The sequence below is a fragment of the Pygocentrus nattereri genome, chromosome 13, assembly GCF_015220715.1.
Source record: "Pygocentrus nattereri isolate fPygNat1 chromosome 13, fPygNat1.pri, whole genome shotgun sequence".
Lineage (NCBI taxonomy): Eukaryota > Metazoa > Chordata > Actinopteri > Characiformes > Serrasalmidae > Pygocentrus > Pygocentrus nattereri.
Window position 1 is genome coordinate 18,696,001 of NC_051223.1, and position 23,105 is coordinate 18,719,105.

The 23,105-nt window shown below is 39.4% G+C and overlaps 3 protein-coding genes across 5 annotated transcripts; 1 reads left to right on the forward strand and 2 right to left on the reverse strand.

The window, feature by feature from the left end:
• The first annotated feature begins 1,597 nt into the window (after positions 1-1,597).
• Positions 1,598-10,188, forward strand: calcoco2 (calcium binding and coiled-coil domain 2). 3 transcript variants are annotated; one of them, XM_017725336.2, is made up of 14 exons: positions 1,598-1,681; positions 2,141-2,346; positions 2,768-2,870; positions 3,627-3,787; positions 5,192-5,317; positions 5,407-5,553; positions 5,659-5,774; positions 6,815-6,884; positions 7,007-7,171; positions 7,297-7,482; positions 9,083-9,178; positions 9,266-9,446; positions 9,621-9,637; positions 9,754-10,188. In XM_017725336.2, exons 2-14 carry the CDS (start codon positions 2,170-2,172, stop codon positions 9,907-9,909), a joined length of 1,701 nt encoding a protein of 566 aa, XP_017580825.1. In that variant the 5' UTR covers positions 1,598-1,681; positions 2,141-2,169; the 3' UTR covers positions 9,910-10,188. The 3 variants fall into 3 exon arrangements, with proteins under 3 accessions (XP_017580825.1, XP_017580826.1, XP_017580827.1); XM_017725337.1 differs by having other exon boundaries at positions 1,672-1,757; XM_017725338.2 differs by lacking the exon at positions 1,598-1,681 and having other exon boundaries at positions 1,964-2,346.
• Positions 10,189-11,296: 1,108 nt separating this feature from the next.
• On the reverse strand, positions 11,297-15,384 carry snf8 (SNF8 subunit of ESCRT-II). The gene is made up of 8 exons (XM_017725340.2): positions 14,987-15,384; positions 13,638-13,688; positions 13,361-13,499; positions 12,739-12,843; positions 12,495-12,567; positions 12,207-12,348; positions 11,707-11,781; positions 11,297-11,616 (listed from the first exon to the last, which is right to left on the reverse strand). The coding sequence occupies exons 1-8, from the start codon at positions 15,038-15,040 to the stop codon at positions 11,479-11,481; spliced, it is 777 nt and encodes a 258-aa protein (XP_017580829.1). The 5' UTR covers positions 15,041-15,384; the 3' UTR covers positions 11,297-11,478.
• A 2,483-nt stretch (positions 15,385-17,867) lies between these two features.
• LOC119265041 (gastric inhibitory polypeptide) lies at positions 17,868-20,185 on the reverse strand. Its single transcript, XM_037544471.1, has 5 exons — positions 19,970-20,185; positions 19,793-19,888; positions 18,344-18,481; positions 18,142-18,240; positions 17,868-18,048 (listed from the first exon to the last, which is right to left on the reverse strand). Exons 2-5 carry the CDS (start codon positions 19,876-19,878, stop codon positions 18,039-18,041), a joined length of 333 nt encoding a protein of 110 aa, XP_037400368.1. The 5' UTR covers positions 19,879-19,888; positions 19,970-20,185; the 3' UTR covers positions 17,868-18,038.
• Between the last annotated feature and the right edge of the window lie 2,920 nt (positions 20,186-23,105).

Consider the following 23,105-nt stretch of genomic DNA (forward strand, 5'->3'; position numbering starts at 1 on the left):
ATGGAGGGCTGTGCGGCCCTCCAAAGAAATGCCACCCCACACCATTACTGACCCACTGCCAAACCGGTCATGCTGGAGGATGTTGCAGGCAGCAGATCTCTCTCCACTGCGTCTCCAAACTCTGTCACGTCTGTCACATGTGCTCAGTGTGAACCTGCTTTCATCTGTGAAGAGCACAGGGCGCCAGTGGCGAATTTGCCAATCTTGGTGTTCTCTGGCAACTGCCAAGCACCCTGCACGGTGTTGGGCTGTGAGCACAACCCCCATCTGTGGACGTCGGGCCCTCATACCATCCTCATGGAGTCGGTTTCTAACCGTTTGTGCAGACACATGCACATTTGTGGCCTGCTGGAGGTCATTTTGCAGGGCTCTGGCAGTGCTCCTCCTGTTCCTCCTTGCACAAAGCTACCGCTACGGTCCTGCTGCTGAGTTGTTGCCCTCCTACAGCCTCCTCCACGTCTCTTGGTGTACTGGCCTGTCTCCTGGTAGCGCCTCCAGCCTCTGGACACTACGCTGACAGACACAGCAAACCTTCTTGCCACAGCTCGCATTGATGTGCCGTCCTGGATGAGCTGCAGTACCTGAGCCACTGTGTGGGTTGTAGAGTCCGTCTCATGCTACCACGAGTGTGAAAGCACCACCAACATTCAAAAGTGACCAAAACATCAGCCAGAAAGCAGAAAGGTACTGAGAAGTGGTCTGTGGTCCCCACCTGCAGAACCACTCCTTTATTGAGTGCGTCTTGCTAATTGCCAATAATTTCCACCTGTTGTCTGTTCCATTTGCACAACAGCTGTGAAATTGATTGTCAGTCAGTGTTGCTTCCTAAGTGGACAGTTTGATTTCACAGAAGTTTGATTTACTTGGAGTTATATTGTGTTGTTCCCTTTATTTTTTTGAGCAGTGTATTTTCTTCTTCTTCTTCTTCTTTCGGCTGCTCCCTTTAGGGGTCGCCACAGCGGATCATCTGCCTCCATCTTGCCCTATCCATTGCCTCCTCTACTTTCACACCAACCATCTCCATGTCCACCTTCACTACATCCATAAACCTTCTACCTCTTCTCCTTCCCCTTCTCCTTCTTTTTGAGCAGTGTATAATGACTCAAATTCTAAAGTCAACATTCGATTTTAAATTAGAATTTTACTGGTAGGAATTACATTTTAGTGTGTAAAATTTCATTCAAATATATTTTATTTAATAATTTCATGTCAAAGTTAAGCTTTTACTTGTGCAATTATAACTTAAATGTGTTAAAATTGAATTTGTACTGGTAAGAATTGTTCCTCATTAAACTGATTTGGTTAAAAGTCAAATACTCATTGAAATTGAAATCACTATCACTCATTGAAATCACTATCACTGAAAGCTGAAACTATACATGCTACAATGTAATGCCTGCTATTCAGTTTTGCTTTAAATTTTGACGTTAGAGTTCAGTTTTTACGTCAATTTGGATTTATTATTATTTTTTACATTTGTACTTGTTCAAATTGAATTTGCAATGTAAAGAAACGGTAAAAAAGCTAAAGCGTTTGCCATTAATGCGCCAACCTGAGCGGCGGGTGTCGCTGGTGTCAGTCAGAACTACATTTCCCAGCATGCTTGGCGCCATCGTTAAATGCCACAAAGTGGGGCTGTGAACGGTCACGGCGCGCGGGGCTGAGACGCCAAACGGTTCAGGTAACGCGGTTATTTATGGAAGTTTGTCTCGGTTTGATATCGGAGCCGTAGAGGAGATCACCGAGGAGTAAACTGCGTATGTCTTATTTAGGATGTTGACGGTTTGAACCGATTTACTGTTTATTAGTTTATTCGCGTTTTTCACGTAAATACTCGACGTGTTATCTGGTCTAGTGCGAAATAATGACATAACAGCCTTGATAAATCTCCTCCTCACGCCGAGAACGATTTTATTTGATGTTTTTGCTCCACAGTAAATGGACGAGTGAGATAGGAGTGAAAGTGAAACTTGTTTTGCTTATTTGGTTTTAGACTTTCGTTTTTGGGGCTCGTAGTTAAAGTCAGACATCTTGTGTTTTGAGTTTCTCAGTTACTGGCTGAAGTTCCTCACTTACCTCTGACTAGTGTGTGTAAATCAGTAGCTTCTGAGTTGTGACGGTGGATTTGATCGTATTGCAGGTAAAGTTGCTGTTATTTCCGGACTGAAAATGAGCGACAGTACAGAAGAGGACCGGGTTACTCTGGGAATGGAGTCCTCCTGCTTCTCTCAGGTTGTTTTTATGGATGTTCCTCACTCGTATCCACCGAACACTTCAGTGAAGTGCAGCTATTCTGTGACCGGAGGGCTGAACCCCAGCTCCAGGGACTGGATCGGCCTATTTAAGGTGGATCATTCTGTGTGATGTTATGCTTTGAGATTTGTTCATCATTTTTCTTGTTTTGTTCCCTCAGCTTATACTAAGACTGGGTGACTGGGAAAACTATAAGCTGACAGATAAAAAGATTTTTTAATTATCATTTCTAAAAATAAGGAACATGAAGAACATCAGACAATTGGGAAAAATAAACCAATAATACAGTAAAATCTAATATCATAATGGGGCGAGTTATTGCTGTGCCATGGTTGCTGTGTAGAGCTCTCTGTATTTGGTCTACATCTGTTTGTTTTTGATACATACAGTCACTCAGTGTACTAGGAATACTCTAAAAACAAACTGTGATGTAATTTATCACATAATTACCCATTTGTCCCATATTTCCCCATATTATCTGTATTAATGTATGGCCTGTATATTACGTGTCTAGGTTGGCTGGAGTTCAACTCAGAACTACCACAACTACGTATGGGTGGAGCTTCCTGTGAACCATGATGGGACTGAGCCCCTCAAACTACAGGTTGCCTTTGATGGTAAGAGAGTGGATAATGCTTAAATATGAAATGTTAGACCAGTGTTAATGGACCTCGGTACACACTTAAAATACAATATTATGGTTCTTGAAGGATTCTTTAGTAAAGAAAAAGGCTCTTTATAGAACCATGAACACTCACAGAACCCTTTGCATGATTAAAGATTTCTTTGCATTGTGAAATGTTTCTTCAGATTGATGAAGATTATGCTGTAGATAGTTCTGTATAGAGCCTTTTTTGAAATGGGTTCTATAAAGCACCAAAAGAGGTTCTTCTATTGTGACAAGCTTGACATCATAACAATAGCAGAACTCTTTTTGGTGCTATACAGAACCATCTACAGCACATTCTCCATCATTCTGAATGCAAAGAACCCTTTAATCATGCAAATGGTTCTTTGAGTGTTCATGGTTCTATATAGAACCATTTTCTAAAGAAAGTGTGTAGCTAATGTTGTGATTTACCTGCAGTAAACATCAGTAGAGCCAGTCACACATCACATGTCCAGGGTATCCTAAACTAGGTCTTGTGATGTAATTTGTACCTCATTAAGAATCTGGTCTCCCACCACCTGCCATCTCCTTGGCAGATGGTGATGTGTTTGGAGCCAGTGGCTAGACACTGTTAGGGTGGGGCATAACAAATAGTTGTGCAGTTGCATAAGTATTTGAACCTGTTAAGGAGCTGCTGAGTCATCCACAGCAGTCACCAGAGAGACACCATAGCTTTACTGTTTATCGGTGTCTCGTCTTGTAGAATACTACCTTCCTAAGGATGATGGGGAGTTCTATCAGTTCTGCTACGTGGACAGCAGTGGTCAGGTCAGAGGAGCCAGCACACCGTTCTGCTTCCAAAATCCAGCAGAATCAAGCTTAGACTGCAGCCTGGAGAAAGACCTTTTGGTCATCACAACACAGGTACAATTACCCACACATCCTACATGTGGCAGGTACAAATGCCATCTTACACCAGGGGTGGGCTGTATGTCGATATTTATTGTGATTTCTTTTCTGAGCATATGATGGCTCTTCAGTAGTTAAAGAACACTAAAAAGCTGCATGTTTCACTACAACAAGACCTAAGTTAGGCCTGTTTAATTGCGTTAAGTGCAGTATGTGAACCTCATAGTACAATAAATTTGCCAGATTTTTGCTCCAGATTGGCCAATTTATTCTTTTTTATTAAGCCAATGTCTTTGCAAGTTTATGATGTAAATAACATGAGGCAGGTGCACACACACTGTATTTGAATGTTGCTGGTACACCAAAATACCTCTTACTTGTAGTACTTTATTTAATGTTATTAAAATAGGCAGCAGATTTTTCTTTAAGAATTTAAAATGCCAGTTTGGCTCATTGAAGAGTAAATGGCCTATTTAATATAGTAATTTTGGCTAATAAAAAGTACTGGATTGTGACATGGAGCGATGAGGTGGACACATGCGCTGAGAAAAGCGAGATGTATTGAGGGCATATCCAGGGTTGTGGTCAGAACAGTCCAGGTTCAAATAGCCAACACAGAGAGAACGACAGTCAGACATGATGAAATAAATGCTGGAAAACTACAACGGGGGCTGGAGGAATGAACACCAAACAAAACAATAAAGACATCAAACATACAGAAAGCACATCAAACAGCGTATACATATAAAAAAAATGTCCATCAGCAAATTCTGCTGTAAAGACGTTGGAATTGGTAATAATAATTAATGATCAATGCATCCTTGGTTTTTTAGAAAAACTAAGTACTAAGGTTGTGTTTGTGTAAGGTATATTAGATCTTTGCCCACACCTGTCTGACACATCTTTACATACTGTAGGCTTGCAGCTTGCTTTTAAAACAGTGACTGTACTGCTGCTCAGCATTCCATGTCTAAAAGATTCTTCAGTTCTATAGTAGTCAAGTCATGCAGTACCTCCTGTTCTGCACGTTTATTGTTTTCCTGCTCTAACACACCCATTTCAAGTCATGAAGGGATTGTTAATAGTGTATTTGTTTGCTCAGCTGTGTTGGGAGGAGGGAAACACTAAAATGTGCTGGACAGGAGGTATTCCAAGACCGGGGTTGGCAACCACTGGCATAGAAAAGCTACTTTTGATTCTGTACAGAGCCTTTCCAAATGGAGACCCATTTGTGTAATTAAGATAGGCAAGTATAAAGCAACCCTCTTAAAGTTTAAAGAACCTCCACCTAATCTAAGTTTTTCCCTAGAATCATATTATTCAAGCCAGGAACCTTTTAGGAACCCCTGTTTTTAGGAGTGTGGTACAGTAACAGAATATTTTGCATTCTTTAAGAATCATGTATGGTTGTGGCTACAGGAACAAGCAGAGCAGATGGAGAACGAGAAAAAGGATTTATTGACTCAGATGGAACAAGTGAAGGAAGAAAATCTGATTTTGAAAAACGAGCTGGAGGAAAGGTTGCGTGAAATTCTCCGTCTCAGGGTTGGTTCTTTATCTCTTTGTGCTGTTTCTGAGTTGTGTAACACTGCTTAACACTGTCACTGAGGTACTTGTGGTTTCATATCCTGTAGATGCACATTGATAAGCTGAAGTCAGACGGTACATCTGGAACCTTAGCACCAAAAGAGCAGAAGCCTGAGTGTGTTGAACAGGTCACCCAAGAGCAGCAGCTTCTCTCCCACACTGTGGCAGAAAACGAAACCAAACAGGAACAGGAGGTGCCAACAATAACACTGCATATGCAGCTTATTGTTGTTTTTGAGTCACTGTAAACATATGGATAAATAATGTGTTCTCTTTTATCATTCGACTGTGCTCTGCAGTCACTGACCATTTCCCAAGACAAGTATGATAAAGCAGTGCAGAAGATCTTGATGCTGAAGGAGGAGAAAGTTCTGCTAAAGGAACAGGTCGAAGCCCAGCAGGCTGAGATTTCACAGTGAGCTTTAACCCTTTAACATATAAACAAAAAGCAGCTATTTCTGCCTTTCAATCTGCTCCTTTCATATGATTCGTTTTACTAGATTAAGACCATGACTTGGCAAATAGCTGCTATTGAATTTTTAAAACAATTTTTTCAAGCAAGGAAACATAAATAGGATTATGCAGTTCTGTTCGAAAGTCAGAGACTACCATTCATTTACTTATTTTCCAGTTGAAAGGGCAAATAAGGACACGTTATTCATTTTTAGCAATAAAAGGCAGAAAATATATATTTAACAGAAAATATTTACATACAAATTTCAACAATTTTCAATTATTTTTTCAGGACTTGGTGTGCCCACTGTTTTCCTTTTATTAGCTTCCATTGTTTTGAAAGACTTTCAGTTTTTCAAAAAAGAATCTGTAGGGATATTTTTACACACATCCACAGTTCAGATTTAGACATTGGTTGCATTTTCTGCTTCTCACAACACATTCAGTGCTGTCGAAGTCTGGACTCTGGGGCGGTCGGTCCATTTTTAAAATTCTCTGCATTTTTTCTATGAATGTTTCTTAGTAAGAGAACTGAGTTCCCTTCTCACAGTGGACGAAAAGACAGAAACACCTGTGAATTTTTTATTGTGAAACTGTCACAGACCACCCAGTAATAAAGACAGAATTGTGCTTCTTTTTGATAGTGACAGACAACACTGAAGCACATAAAAACCTCCAATTCCACATGCTCATCCATTGTACTACTCAGCAGAACAGCTTCTTTGAGGGAATAGTTAAAGGAGATTAAGTATCTGAAAGTATTACTGATGGTACATTAGGTCTGATAGGGTTAACATATCAATAAACATTTATATAGTTTAGCCCCTTAAATTCCAAGCTTATTATTCAGTTATTAATCTTAAGGCTTATTATGAAGTAATAGGTATGACTTAATCAGTAACTACTGTGTCATGTATGTAATTATGAGTCCATTGTATCATCTTATAAAATGTTATATCTTATTGTAGATATAGTCTTATATATATCTTATTGTCCCTGCAGGTTAAGGCCCAAGGTGAAAGAATACGAACAGGATTTTAACAGACTGCAGGATCATGTCCAGCTGCTGCAGGTCTGACAGTATCGTCATGTTAACTCAGCCTTTTTTTTAATCAGGTTACAAGACAATATGTTTTTTTCTCTCTCACTAAAGATGGCGTTGTTTCCTGTATGATTACGGTCTTCCTGTTTCAGGTTGACGTACAAAGTAGCCGGAAAGAGAATGAAAGGTTGCATGCGGAAATCTTGGAGCTGATGGAAATGAAGAGGGAGGTGGAGGGACTGCGGGACAAGAACAAGTCTTTACTTGCAAGATTATCAGAACAGGGACCTTCTGATGGGGACCAAAGTAATACAAAGGTGTGAAAATTTACATGTGGAAAAGTTTGTGGTGTTCACCTGAGAACTTCACACTTTATTTTTATATTGATTGCTAACATTGGGATTTGTGGAAAAAAAATCTAGTGATCTATAAAATGTTATAGGTGCAGATTCAGACTGTCCTGGAGCAGCTGACCGAAGCCAGAGGGACGCTGCGCAAAGAGATTGCGAACAGCAACGAGGCAAACAAACGTGCCGATAAAGCTGAGCTGGAGCTGAGACAGCTGAAGGAGCAACTTGAACAAATGACGGTGGCTAAGGAGAGGAAGGTGGACAGGAGCCAGACTGAGGTGTTTGTTTTGTGTTTTATCATCAAAACCTTGTGTTTACCTTTACCTTTCCTAACATGATGGATTGGCCTGAAATATTTTCCCCCATTTCCCCCGTTACCCCAAAGTCATTGAATCAGAAAAACATGTTTGGTGCTTGAGGTTTGCTTTTTTGGTTTGGCAATGGAGCTGTAAGACTAATGTAGCTGACAAACAATGGAAACTTATAAGTGCCACTTGACTCTCTTTGAGATTTGCAAGTCTGTTTTACTTAACATATGGGTGTGGTGTGAGGCATATTGATTTAGTTGGTAATTCATGGGGTATAAGCTTCCATTACTTGTTAATTACTTGTTAATTACTAAGTGTCATAGCTCCAGTACAAAACTAAAGAACTAAAGAAACTAAAACCTTAACTTTATGTTTGTCTTAACGACCACTTTTGAGCAAAAAGTAAGATTTCCTTCTTTAGAACTGGAACCGCAAGGCTAATGGTGCTTAGAAACACTGGTCACCAAAACTGTTTCCACAAATACGTGCCCAAATATTCATTTATTTGCTTCGCATTATGTCGGTAAGCTACGTAAACTTGTTTAGAAAAACAGAATTTGGTAAAATGGCATGGGCAGACCTTATTTACATATTTAAGCTAAAATTGGAACTACATTCTCATTTGCATAACATCTTTCATACTCCGGGAGGCTGGGGAACCAGGTTGTGCTGTAAAACGTCGCTATGCTGATATGTAGGATTAACACAACACCACCTAATGCTTGCTTACTGTTACTGAGCTAAAGTTGCATATCAAATAGTAAACCCACAAAAATTAGATGCTGTGTTCCATTCAAAAAAATCTGGTATATTACCACTGATTTCCCATTGATGCACACAAGTGCAAATTGGTGTGCGTTTTGGTAATAAACCACAAACTAGCAAATAAAATGATAGTCTAAAATTTACAGCTATACCCAGTACATTTTTTACTAATGACACCTCAAAGAGGTGAATCCAAAGTAAGTGCTGTTTACTTTCTCTCAGTCTTTGTTGTATAGCTTTGTGCAAATAGGTGGGTCCAGCTTCAAACTGAAGCATTTCTTCATATAGTGTGTAAATTAGTATATATATTATTTTATTTTATTTGTATATGGGTTTACATTTATATGTGGTCAGGCTCATTTGTGCAGAAAATATGGTCCTTAAATTTGTAATAGGACATTACATTTATTTTCTGGGTACGGTCGCTGTGGTTCTCTACCCGTTTTATTGTACAGTGCATCCACAAATTCCTTTAGCCCTGTCTTTGTTTGTCTTGCTTGGAACAATGCCAAATTGTGCTAAAGAAAGAAGTGATTCTTCTTTGGTTATTCTAAATGGCTGCCACTTATTTTAGCCATACAAAAGTTTTTTGTAGTGTTGACAGTTTTTTGGCATGTATTGACACCATTTGCACTGAACTGGCGTTCAGTGTTCATTAGCAACATTAGATTTGTTAGTGCAGTTCTAAACTAATCAAGCAAATTTTTGTCACCAAACATGTCTTGGCTGATTGACTGCATTCGGGAAAAGTGGAAGATTAAAATTTTCACCAGACTGCTCCTTTAACCCTTGCATGTCGTTACAGAAACAGCTTGAGGAAGCGCAGAGCAGAATCGATGAACAGGCAACCATGGCCAAAATTGCACGATTAGAAAAGGAAAAACTTGCTGAAGAAAATGAGGTGATTTCCTGTTGGTTTAGATCTCATGTTTACCATAGTCGTGTGTGCAGAGTATAGTTTGACATTATCTTGGTCTTTCTTTGACAGGAACTCAAAGCAGAAGTAATGAAATTACAAACGCAATTATATGAACTTCAGCTCGCATCAGTAGCTGCGGTCTCTCAGCAGCAACCCAGCCCTCTCAGTCCATCTTTTACTGACCCATTCAACTCACTGCAGCAACCCCAGTCAGCCTCACATTACTATGAGAACATCCCTGGGCTTTCTGGTAAGTGTTTGAAAAATCACATAAAAGTAAGTAATCTGCTTTTCAGTTAGTTGAATACAGAGTAATGTACAGGCATATAGAACAAATAAAATGGTGTCTTTGACAATTAGTTGTGAAGTTGGATTAAGAGCCTAGGCCTAGTGTTTTCATAAATGTCTTATTTCTGTTTTCTAGGAAATCCCACTGACAAGGTAATTCTTATGTATAGACACATACTTATCATATTCATTATCATCATTAAAATTGGTGCAAATTATGTTAGTACGCTTGTCCTAATTCACATGTAATTCTTGATCTTTATTAACAGATGGTGTGCCGTCATTGCCAGGAGAGTTTTCCTGATATCAGTGAAGATGAACTGGCAATGCACGAGCAATCTCACAAGGTTTGTCCTTTCTGTACTTTGATCTGTGATGATTTGGGACAGCAGGAGTTTGAAGATCACGTCTACGGCCACGAGTAATAGTCACGGGGAGAAACCATCAAGGCCCATCTATGGAAAATAATATGAATAATTGAACATGAATAATTGTGTAAATTGGTGCAAATGTCTAGATATTCCTACCTACTTAAATACTTTACTATATTTATTTCTTCCATTTTTAAAAAATTAGAAGCACTGACATGCTGCGTGTCGAATGCAGCTATAGCTCTAGATGTTCTCAATACTGTGGTGGTTTTCAAGTTGCTATAATAATATGTAGAGCAATAAAAATAAACTTTTTAATGTGCATGAACCTCACATATTGCACTCAGAACTTTTTCAAATGAATGTACTGGAGGTTCTTCAAAATGCAAATCAAAACCTGGAACTAGTAGATAAACAAAGTAGCCACAGAGTTCTGTATGACTGATTAAAATCTAGGATGAAAATACCATGAAAAGAGGAACCTCACAGGAAAAAAAGATTTGTTTTTAGGTTTTAAATGAATCGGCCCTTTATCAAAGAATGAGAAAGCTATTACTTGAACAATGTTCCAAAAGCTGTGGAGGAAAACAAATAGCAGCTATATGTCAAAAATTACAACCATGTATATGTGTGTGTTTATATATGAAATGTACATTTTCCTTAAAATTTAGCATAGGTTACACTTTTGAGAAATCAGTTTTGGGTAAGTCTTTATTTTGACAAAACATCAAATATTGAGAATATTGAAATATTTAAGTAATTACTTTGAAAAAATACATAAAAATACAAATATTAAAAATGTTATTTTTTGAAAAGTTATTTTAAAAGGTCAAATTTGCAGAGTAAGAGGGAAAAAACAGGGTTTTTCTGTGGTAGAAATAAGCTTCCAGAAAAGACTGTAAACTGTGATGCTTTATATCCTTTATGATGGCTGCTGAATTAGGGTCAGGCTGGAGATAAAGCCTCATAGTATGCTATAGAGAAAGATTTTACATTAGTTAATTATTTAAAGCTACACTGTGTAAGGATTAGAGATTTGGAGACCTCTCTGAGGGGAAAAGTATAATTGTACAGATCATGTGGAAGAACATTTTGCAATGTTGGTTGTGCTCCGGACCCCTTCCCTGAGTGGATGACAGTGATGATTATGAGTGTGTTGAATAAGCATTCAAGAGAACTCAGTCAAAACTTGGAAAGATGTTCATCAATATTGATTTTCCTAAAGAAGTGTAATTGAGACCTAAACATCAAACCAAACGTTAATATGTGGACCAAAAACTACCACAAAATCTGACCTGACATTTAGCATTTAATGATGTTATTTGTAATTCTAAATATAATGCATGCGTATTTTTAAAGGATTTTAAAACCATGTATTTTAATGTACACCTGCATCTTATTTGGTGACTGAATAAAAAAAAAAAAAAAAAGCAAACAAATATTTATAGAAATTTCTACAGAAAATAAATGCTTTTATTATCCATTTCAAGACAGTTATTCTTTCAGTTAGCTTTCACACTCGCATGTTAAGGAAGCACTTATTACATGTTGTAGTTTCAGCACTTTAAAGGACAGTATTCAACCTGGCTGATTGCTCAGTTTATAAAGAGTCATTTCTTCTGGTCATGGTGTCATCTGGTTAGCCTCCTCAGCTGTGACATCACGAGACGAAAGTTCTGAGAACAGGGCTGGCAGCCAGTACTGTGGCTCGTCTGCAGCTTGAGAATCCAGCCACGCTAGACCTTCTTTCAGCAGGTGGTCCTGAACATGGGAAAACCATGTCATAGCTTTAGTGTGTTCCTTAGGTTTCTTATCAAAGTTCAACATAATGTATTCTTCTTGAAAACTTACAAGTACGTGACATGCCCGTTCTTTCTCCCACTTGAGGCCGTCTCTGATCTCACTCACCGTTACGTAGCCCTTTTTCTGCAAAACACGGAAAGTATTTTACAGAAATATTTGCGCAAATCTCACAAACTACACTCTTTAAAAAGATGGTTCCTCAATGATTCTTTAGTAAAGAAACTGCTTATGTATAGAACCATGAACATTCAAATAACCCTTTGCATGATTGTAGGGTTCCTTGCATCATGAAAGTGTTCTTTAGATTGATGGAGAATGTGTTATAATGGCTCAATCTAGAAATTTTTTGAAAAGGGTCCTATATAGCACCACAAGGTTCTGCCACTGTCACAAGCTTGTATCGGCACATTTTCCATCATGCATTAGATTTTTTGAGTGTCTATGGTTCTATATAGAACCATTTTCTTTACTAAGGAACCCTTGAAGAACCATCTTCTTAAAGAGTGTAGGCAAGTTTAGTCCCTTTCTATAATTTCAGTACTGATTACCTCAGCCAGCTGAAGAACAACAGTGTGATCCATGTTGAGCTCAGCTGGGACAGACTGAACTAAATAGGAGCCTCCAACAGGAATCATTCCAAAACCGTTCCCCATCGCTTTCAGCTTTTTGATGGCCCGTACCAAATCGTCTCTGGTGAACAAAAATATATATGTGCATCTCAACATTTGTATAGAACTGACAGAAACTGAGACTCTTAACACACATTTCTCCTACTTTCTCCCAGCTTATTTAAAGCTTTTTACTAAGGTTAAACATTTTAGAGTGAAGACACTCACTGGCTCATGTCCTGAGCAAACTTGCCTCTTCCCTTTAATACTCGCTGATGAAGTTCATCCAATGTAATGAGTCCTATTGGAACAAAAAATGGTTTTACCTTGTAGGTGCATTCTTCATTCATTTCTTAGATTTCCATAATGTGTTCATATATAAATGCATTACACATTGCTTTTAAACTCAGTGGTTCATTGATACAAAGCACATCAAGATGTGCTGTGACAGTTAGATCTAAATGTAACTCACCGCCATTTCTGTGCTTTAGAGCAAGGCAGACTTCAATTATCTGTACACCAAGCTCATAATAGAAATCTCCAACTCCAAGCATCTCAGACCAGAATCCTTTACCAGCTGTTCAAAATAACACCAGAAAAATATATAATGAGAAGACGTACATACTGAACAATAACTGAGCAATGTAATATTACATTTAGATTTAAGTAACAATATTCTATGATTGTTACTATCTGTGTGGAGTTTGCATGTTCTCCCCATGTCTGCATGGGTTTCCTCTGGATTCTCCCATTTCCTCCCACAGTCAGGGTAACTGGACATGCTAAACTGCCCCTAGGTATGAGTGTGAATGTATATGTCTGTCTGTCTACCCTGTGATGGACTGGTGACCTGTCCAGGGTGTATCCTGCCTTCCACCAAATGACTGCTGTGATAGGCTCCAGCCCCCTCCCCCCCGTGACCCAGAAGGATAAGTGGCTTAGAAGTGTGTGTGTGTGTGTGTGTGTGTGTGTGTGTGTGTGTGTGTGTGTGTTTTCTATGATTGAAATAAAATAATTAGCCACTTTAATTAGCGTCATTGAACCTCAAACTTGACCAACAGCTTGGATAAACACATTCGGATATGAGTACTCACACGCTAGTGGGTCCACTCCTATTGTGGCACACATTTCCTGGAACTGAACCCTGAACTGTGAATTCTTTCGAATCTCTTGCTTGTGTTTGCTGGCAAACTCCTCCAGATGAGTTTTGAATGTTTCCAACTGTTTAGACATCTACAGAGAAAAAAGGTCAGGCCAACGATTCAGCATAATCTGTGATGCTGTTCCGCTTACTGATTTAAATATTTCATAAATGAATAAGTATATTTCCATGTCTTGGAGAGGTGAGAACAGTGCCCTCTTTACTCTTACCTGTGCGATCTGATCTTCGGCCAGGACTGTTCCTCTTTCTTTGTACTTGGCCTACAACAATGAAAGAATAATGAGAGGCAAACCTCAAACTGAATGCACCAACATGTTTTGTTATTTAATCCACAAGATACCATTGAATTTTTTTGCCTAAATGTTAAAGTTATTGTATTTAAAATGAAAACTTAAGTTAATTGTTCCTTCAATTAAAAATTGAGACAAACATGAATTCTTACTAGCAATAACTGAAGAATCTTACATCCTAAAATATTTTCCCTACTAGTAGAAGTTGAATGTTGAGATGTTTCAGTTTTGAGTATTACTAACATTTTTACTGTTTAAATTGAATTTCTGAGATCAGTAAAGTGTAGATTATGCCGGTGATGTCAGACTCATATCTGATGTATTTAGTGTAACGGTACACCTGAAGTGCAGGTTTAGGAGATACTGCTCTAAAATATATCCACTTTATTCCCTTTTCTGCATTTTTAACCCTACAATATTTAAAATATGGTTCATCAAGGGTTCTTTAGTAAAGGAAATGGTTCTATTTAGAACCATGAGTTCTATACGGAGCCAATACATAATTACATGGTTCTTTACCTGGTGAAACTGTTCTTCAGATTGATGACAATTGTGCTGTAAATGGTTCTGTACATAACCTTTTTGAAAAATGGCTCTATACAGCACCAAAAGTGGTTCTTTTAATGTTACAAGCTTGACATCGTAACAACAGCAGAACCCTTTTCAACAAGGTTCTGTACAGAACCATATACGACACATTCTCCGTCAATATGAAAAACTCTCTTCGTTTCAGTGTTTACAGAAGCATAACCAGGTACACAAACCCCACCGTGACCCGCACGTCCTGTAGCCCAAACAACGCTACCGCCAGCTACCGCCAGCTACCTACAGCTACCGCCAGCTTCCTACGCCAGCTACCTCCGCCAGCTACCTCCAGCTACCTACGCCAGCTACCTCCGCCAGCTACCTCCAGCTACCTACGCCAGCTACCTTCAGCATCTACCGCCAGCTACCTCCAGCATCTACCGCCAGCTACCTCCAGCTACCTACGCCAGCTACCTTCAGCATCTACCGCCAGCTACCTACGCCAGCTACCTCCGCCAGCTACCTCCAGCTACCTACGCCAGCTACCTCCAGCTACCTACGCCAGCTACCTCCGCCAGCTACCTCCAGCTACCTACGCCAGCTACCTCCAGCATCTACCGCCAGCTACCTCCAGCTACCTACGCCAGCTACCTCCGCCAGCTACCTCCAGCTACCTACGCCAGCTACCTCCAGCATCTACCGCCAGCTACCTCCAGCTAACGCCAGCTACCACCATCAACTACCTCCGCCAGTTTCTTCTTGGCGATGGCTCCGGCTCCGACTCCCCTCCTGTGCATTGTGCCCCGCGGCTGAGCTGGATGAGGGGCGTAAGCCGCAGACTCCTCGGCCGCCAAGCAGCGCCGAGTTGGACGGTTAACGCGCTGATGAGACTGCGGGGGTCCGGTTTAAAGCCCGGATGTAAACAGACTGAACTTCACTGTCGGCGCCGTGGAGCGAAACCAGAGAACTAAACGTCTGTTATATTATACAGGCGAACTCTGCAGCTGAACAAAAACTGAAATAAACCAGCGTCTCTTCCTCTTTCTGTTGTGTTAGAAACTGATCTGTTTATCTTTTTCTCTCTTTCTGATGTTTTTCCGCATTGAAGCGCATGATTCTTCTTCTTTGGGGACTTTATGGGCGAGTGCGCACTGCAAGGCTGCTGCTACTGCCACCTACCGGATATACAAGCCTTGCTTTACCGAGGGACGGCCGTAGTTAGAGCTGCTCAGTCAAACCGGACACAGGTGAGCTCCACAGAGAGCTGTTCAAACCGAAAGGCGCTGTGGGGATCAGCATAAATACTAAAGGTTAGGACTGCACAGGTGAGAGCCAAGAGGAGACTAATAAAACTGCAAGTGGTCCAATTTCTGCGATGATAACAACATTTCTGAAGGTTATTTAATTAAACCTATGTGGTCATAGTTTTAAAATAGTACAGAACAAGCTGTACAGTGTATTTATAATGCATTTTAAACATAAACATGGCTAACACTGTGGAGAAAAAAAAGCATCTATTCAGGGCTGCGTGCACACACACGCACACGCACACGCACACACACACACACACACACACACACACACACACATATGTATATATATATGTGTGTGTGTGTGTGTGTGTGCGTGTGCGTGTGTGTGCAGCGGTCATTGGGAGGAAGGCAGGATGCACCCTGAACAGGTTGCCAGTCCATCGCAGGGCAGATAAAAAAAAAAATTATATATATATAGGTTAGGCTCCAGCACCCCAGCGACCCTGAGGGAGAAGTGGCTTAGAAAATGTGTGTGTGTATTTTAAAATATTATAAAGTATATATAAATACTTTTTGGCGGCACGGTGGCGTGGTGGGTAGCGCTGTCGCCTCACAGCGAGGAGGGCCTGGGTTCGATTCCCCGGCCGGGTGACCGGGGTCCTCTCTGTGTGGAGTTTGCATGTTCTCCCCGTGTCTGTGTGGGTTTCCTCTGGGTTCTCCGGTTTCCTCCCACAGTCCAAAAGACATGCAGTCAGGCCGATTGGACATGCTAAATTGCCCCTAGGTGTGAGTGTGTGAGTGACTGTCTGTGTCTGTCTGTCTGTCTGCCCTGCGATGGACTGGCGACCTGTTCAGGGTGTATCCTGCCTTTCGCCCGAAGACTGCTGGGATAGGCTCCAGCATCCCCCCGCGACCCTGACGGAGAAGCGGCTTAGAAGATGGATGGATGGATAAATACTTTTTAAAATGTTTTCTGCAGTCAGTGAAGAATAAATGATTCTTCTTCCTTCCTTTACATGGAGACTAGAGGTGTGTAACAGAGGAATCACATAGAGAACTATATAGAGAGTATTCTGGTCAGTTTCAAGCAACAGGCTGGACATCTGTAGTCTTTCTGCTCTGCAAATCTTTCAGGGGGCTTCTCTCTTTCTCTCATGGAGCAGTCGTGGGCTGGAGGTTAGGGAACCAGCGCTGTGACTAGAAGGTTGCCGGTTCGATCCCCTCGGCTGACAGTCCATGACTGAAGTGCCCTTGAGCAAGGCACCAACCCCCAGCTGCTCACCGGGCACCATGATAGGGCTGCCCACTGCTCTGGGCAAGTGTGCTCACTTCCACCCAGTGTGTGTTCACTAGTGTGCATGTATGTGGGTGTTTCACTGCATGGATGGATGAAATGCAGAGGTCTAATTTCACAGTGTGCAAACAAGTTAGGTGATGGTTCTGAATCCAGTTCATTTTCTGAAGGTTACCAGCAGCCCAGTCTGAGTTACAAGAATTTTCAGAGTATGACGCGACACAGGTGGGTCCATTTTGCTTCTACACTATTAAAAACAGGGCTACACAAGGGTTACAAGGGTTCTTTGACTTGTACTAGTAGTACCATGTTTAAAGAATTCTTTAAGAGACATATGCAGCTGTTTATAGAGAAGATCCATTTGACCAGGCACAGAACCATTTGTGTATATTCCAACGCACATTTATGCATACGGTTCTTTGAGTGTTCATAGTTCAGTATTAAACTATTGCCTTTACTATAGAACCTTTGAGGAGCCATTTTTAAAGAGTGTACTCTGCAAAACTTTGGAATTGCCATATTAATATATTATTTGTTGTTTTATATACAACTTCTACAGTGTGGATTTAAATCTGACAGACTATTTAAAAACATTGTTCTAGATGTTATATTTGGTATTTAAAGTGTTTTTTAAGTGAACAGTACAGTAGTAAATGATGAATAATGTACTGTACTTATGTACTTATAAGTTACCTTCCTTGAAATTCAGTCTCCACTTTTGAAACTTTGGACATTAATTTTATTATTTGGACGCATCTGATGTTTATTCACTTTTATTTACACCTTCTTAGTGTCGAACCAATTATTTAAAACCTTTAAAGTTGAACTGGGCCAACTTATTGATGTTTTTTTTTTACTTTTTGTTTACTGTTGTAAACAATGATTAATTTTTTTTGTGTGAAATATTTCAAACATAAAATTCTAACGTTTGAACAGTAGGTTACATTTGTACAACTAAATGACTTATTTGTTCATTCATTTAGATCTTTTATAGGCAATTAGTAATAACAAACAAATAGAGGATATGCCACGTGGATGGATATGCCTATTGTGCTATTTTAACTATTACAACTTCACAACAATGTAAGACACAAAGTCAGAAAGGCTTTAATTTTGAGATATGCTTTTATTGAAATTGTAGCTATCATGGATACTTTAGAGCATTGGGCCATTTTGGGCCATTTTGAAGTTTATCCATTGTCGCCTGAACCTGTCCACTGCTCTGCTGACGCCACTTCTTCCTGGGCACTAATGAGTCCTGAGAGACAGAACAGAAAATGATTTTTATTTATTTTTTGAATTTTTAGCTAAATTTTATTCATGATCGGTCAGTACTTAATTCCACACTTACTTGGACCTATCTCCTTTGCTGTGAATCAACATGGTGAAATCCTTCTTCAGAAGATCACTGAAGGTGTGAATGTCTGGATCTTCTGATGTCATAGTTGGCCTTTAGCAGCATATAGTAAAAAAAAAAAAAAAGCATGGGGTTCAATCTGTGTGTCCAAAAATAAATGTATAACAGTGATAAAAATGCTCTACATCATACATACATGCTCTTTTTCTCTCTCTGGTTTAGGAGAAAGTTCACAAAGTTCTTCTGTACCAGGGAGTCCATTATTTTACTTATGTCACTCGCGATAGTTGATTCAGCATAGCGACGATCTAAGCGTTGGCCGTCGTCTGCAGGGCTATTAGTGATACACAAATCATAAAAAATGTTGTATTCCTTGAGTAAATAAGTTATGTTTCATAAAAAAAATGAGTGGGCTTCTGGATGGGTGATACCACTAATTTTCTTTGTTTGATTCAATAGTTAATAACAGGGCTTGATTTTGATACTTTTGATACTTTTGATAAGTTTTCTTGTGCATATAAAAGGGGATTTCCTTACATATCTCACACTGAAAAACACAAAAATACTGACATCAAAAAATTCTACTCAAAAGCCTTTACATTATTACTGAATAATAAGAGTGTGGATATTAGACTTCTATTATAGTGTTCACTCTCTCACTGATTGCTTTCCTACACAGTTCTCATACCTTCCTTCACATTTCTCGGCTCAGTGCCATTCAGCTTTATCAAAAAGGTTATTAAACAGTTAAACAGATAAAGCGCGTAAACACTTCAGTGACTTTCTTCAACACAATTTTCTCTTCAATTTAGTCTTTGATAATTCCCTCCACTAGCTCCCCCCAGTCAAATGATGCTACCATCTTTTCAAGCTACTGCTAATTCAACATCATTAGACAGCTCAACATGCTTGGATGAGGACTTTAACGGCCAATTCTGTCCTGTCCACCCAGAATAGGTTCGGTTGTACTCCCAGCCACAGATGACCATGGCTTCACTGGGGATCGAACTTGCTATCTCCCAATGACAGGGCCAATGCTGAGATCCCTTTGGGAGCCATGACAATCAGTAATGAATAAAAAAATTACAGTATAATTTGACTTAAACATGATGATGCTTTGTAGTCTTCTGTCTCCACCCACTAGCATCAAAATATTTATGTTACACTACCTATTTAAGGTTTTGGAGTTATAATGAATATATCATGTTTTAGATTATGAAGAATAAGTTTGAAAACGGTTACTATGAATGAGACACATAATGAACAAGAGTCGGATCTGTCTGTGTAGTGTTCATGGAACCCAGTGTGTGTTCTTATGAAATCTGGTCTTTCTGTGACTCATGAGTGTTTCAGTGTCTACATCAGGGGCTCAATCATGATTTTAAGGCTCGCACCATGAGACCCACTGTGACTCCATTTGCCCCTCGATGGTTATGCCACTGATATCTATATTTTCACGTGAGCATCAAACGTCAGCATCAGAAGTATCGATGCTTCGCCCAACCTCCATCTTTACTAAACACCTCATAAATACACTGACGCAACTGAACACCTACAACTTATGGTACGATCCACATTCTACCAGAGGTCAAAGACACAATAATAATAATAAATACACAAATAAATATGAATGTTTGTATCTTGCCTGTTGTCAACAGCTCTTGCACCGACTGCCAATACAACACCCATGCAAAGGAAAACCAGTGCAATCAACTCTACCTTCATCTTCATCTTGCACAACCTGAAATTCAGATCAAAATTAGGCATCCCAACTGACAGAGTAACTGTAGCATGAATACAATTGCTGAAAAATATGTCCTACCTTTCTCAGCTCTGGTGCTGTAGTAGTGATGTTTTAAAATGGTAGGGTGCTTTACAGTGAACTGCACTGTCCTTTTATACTTTACAAACACTGTAAACATTTGGAAAAATACCTTAGTTCCACATCATTAGAGCTGTTACTTATGTGAGAGATTATGCAGGTGTAAATACTGATAAGCTTACTTCCTCACAAGTCTTTCCACTATTTGGTACTCACGTTTTTAGAAAGTGGAAGGAAGCTTATCTGGATTGCCTTGGAAAATTAGTCATTTAGTCTAATGGCTTCATAGTCATTAAGCGGTGTGATGTAAAGCCTGTGTGGCTTTGATTGTGAACCTGGTTAATGAAAACGTGTTTTCAGGCAGTTTAAAAATGCTTGTGGAACGTTTTAGACGTTTTTGTTCTCAGGTCTTGGTTCTGATTGAATTCAGGCTATGAGTCTGTACAAAAGCCCTTTACACAAGAACTCGGTTATCCTCAGACAGCGACAAAATATCACCACAAAATGGACCACAGTGCTCACTAACTTGTCCCAAATAAACGTGGTTATAGTCTGATTTTAGTCTGGACCTTGTCCTGAGAACTAATCAGGTTCCAGTTTTGACTTTTCATTTCATTTTATTAGTTGTTTTTATGTCTGTAGATCTGATTTGGGCTTTTTGGGGTCCTGTATACGACTATTTGTTTTAGATCAGTGTAAACTGTAACACTTTATGCAAATCTAACCCAATGAAAAAAAATCTATATATGGCAAGTATCATTATCAAATTATCAAACACATTTAAAATGTACTTTAGTGTTTGGCATACAGTTAGGAAACAATGTACTACATATTAAATATGTCTCACATTTAGAAATGAATACTTGTATGGACCAGTCTATTAAATTGGTTGAAAGCCAGAGTGAAAAACATAATTTCAACATTTACTTGGCTTAGACTGCTGTAGACTTTTATTGTTTGCTTTGAGCGACCCTAAAGCTTAATTATGCACCTACTCAGTTTTGTTAAAACAGATGAACATTCCATTTTGTCATTATGGAAATAATGATAACACTACCAAAACTTTACTAAATGATTAGTGACAATTTAAGCTAATTTTGAGGATAATTGAAAAAGCTAGCCAGAACATGACTAGCAACAACAGCTTTGAACAGTTGTGCACATTTTTTTATTAAAGCATAATAAAGTATTTAACTGCAGAAAGTATTTGTTTCTGTTGTGTCAATTCTTAGTGTTACACACCGAGTTTCAGACTTTGGGACACATTTACATCAAAACAATGGCATCTAACTGCTCACCATGTGGCCATGAGGGACAGGGATGCAGATTCACTTCCTGCTTTAAAATTCAGGGGTGTGGCTAAATAAGGCTCCGCCCATGGACTCAAACTTTGTGTTTCAGTAGTGACATGAAAATGTTCAACAGCATTTTCTTAAATATCTTTTAAAATTAAAATTAAGCTCCTGATGAAAAAAGATCTCAGATCGTTATTATTTTAAGTTAAAATAATAAATCTTTAAAATTAAAGTTAAAAATCCTTAAGGTTAAGATTTGGGTTGACACCTTCCAATAGAAAGTACCCTATAAATGATGATTTTATATATGCATTTATATATTTTCTAAACGAATGCCTTGGGTTTAAATCAATCGTAAGATAATGGTATATATCTAAGGTCTGAATAGATGTTTTTAAACTTGTTTATTTTACTATCACAGCTGAACTGAATTAAAACGGTCCATGTTGCACAATTTGATACATAATTACTGTTTATTGCTCAATTTAACATACAGGAGTAAAATTAGGCCTGTGCAAAAGTTATGCCCTATTTTTATATTGTTCCCACCAATACGGTAAACTCAGAAAAAAGAAACTGTGCTTACAAAAAAGCCAAAAATATCATATTTAAGTAATTTATATTTAAGCAATTTTCAACAATGTGGCAATTATTTCTTAAATAATATTATTTGTCAAACATGTTTAATACATGTTTAATGTTTAATACATTGCTTTTATGAGTTTTCTTTTGAACATTTGAACAAAAAGTTGTTTACTCCACTTTGCTCAGTGCATATTACGTTTCCCTCTATCATTAATGTGTCCATGACTTGTGATCATTAATAGAGCTCCTTAAACTTCACAAAAGAGTAGTTTAGTCTTTTTTCGGTGTCCTCTGATCGTCTGATCTCTGTCCTCTGTTCGTCTGATCTCTGTCCTGTTTGTCTGATCGTGTGATCTCTGTTCGTCTGATCTCTGTCCTCTGTTCGTCTGATCTCTGTTCGTCTGATCTCTGTCCTCTGTTCGTCTGATCTCTGTCCTGTTTGTCTGATCTCTGTCCTCTGTTCGTCTGATCTCTGTCCTGTTTGTCTGATCGTGTGATCTCTGTTCGTCTGATCTCTGTCCTCTGTTCGTCTGATCTCTGTTCGTCTGATCTCTGTCCTCTGTTCGTCTGATCTCTGTCCTGTTTGTCTGATCGTGTGATCTCTGTTCGTCTGATCTCTGTCCTCTGTTTGTCTGATCTCTGTTCGTCTGATCTCTGTTTGTCTGATCTCTGTCCTCTGATCTCTGTCCTGTTTGTCTGATCTCTGTCCTCTGTTCGTCTGATCTCTGTCCTGTTTGTCTGATCGTCTGATCTCTGACCTCTGTTCGTCTGATCTCTGTTCATCTGATCTCTGTCGTCTGTCCGTCAGATCTCTGTCCTCTGTTTGTCTGATCGTCTGTCCTCTGTTTGTCTGATCTCTGTTCGTCTTATCTCTGTCCTCTGTTCGTCTGATCTCTGTCCTCTGTTCATCTGATCTCTGTTCGTCTGATCTCTGTTCATCTGATCTCTGTCCTCTGTCCGTCTGATCTCTGTCCTCTGTTTGTCTGATCGTCTGTCCTCTGTTTGTCTGATCTCTGTTTGTCTTATCTCTGTCCTCTGTTCGTCTGATCTCTGTCCTCTGTTCATCTGATCTCTGTCCTCTGTTCGTCTGATCTCTGTCCTCTGTTCGTCTGATATCTGTCCTCTGATCGTCTGATCTCTGTCCTCTGATCTTTGTCCTCTGATCATCTGATCTCTGTCCTCTGTACGTCTGATCTCTGTCCTCTGTACGTCTGATCTCTGTCCTCTGTTCATCTGATCTTTGTCCTCTGATCATC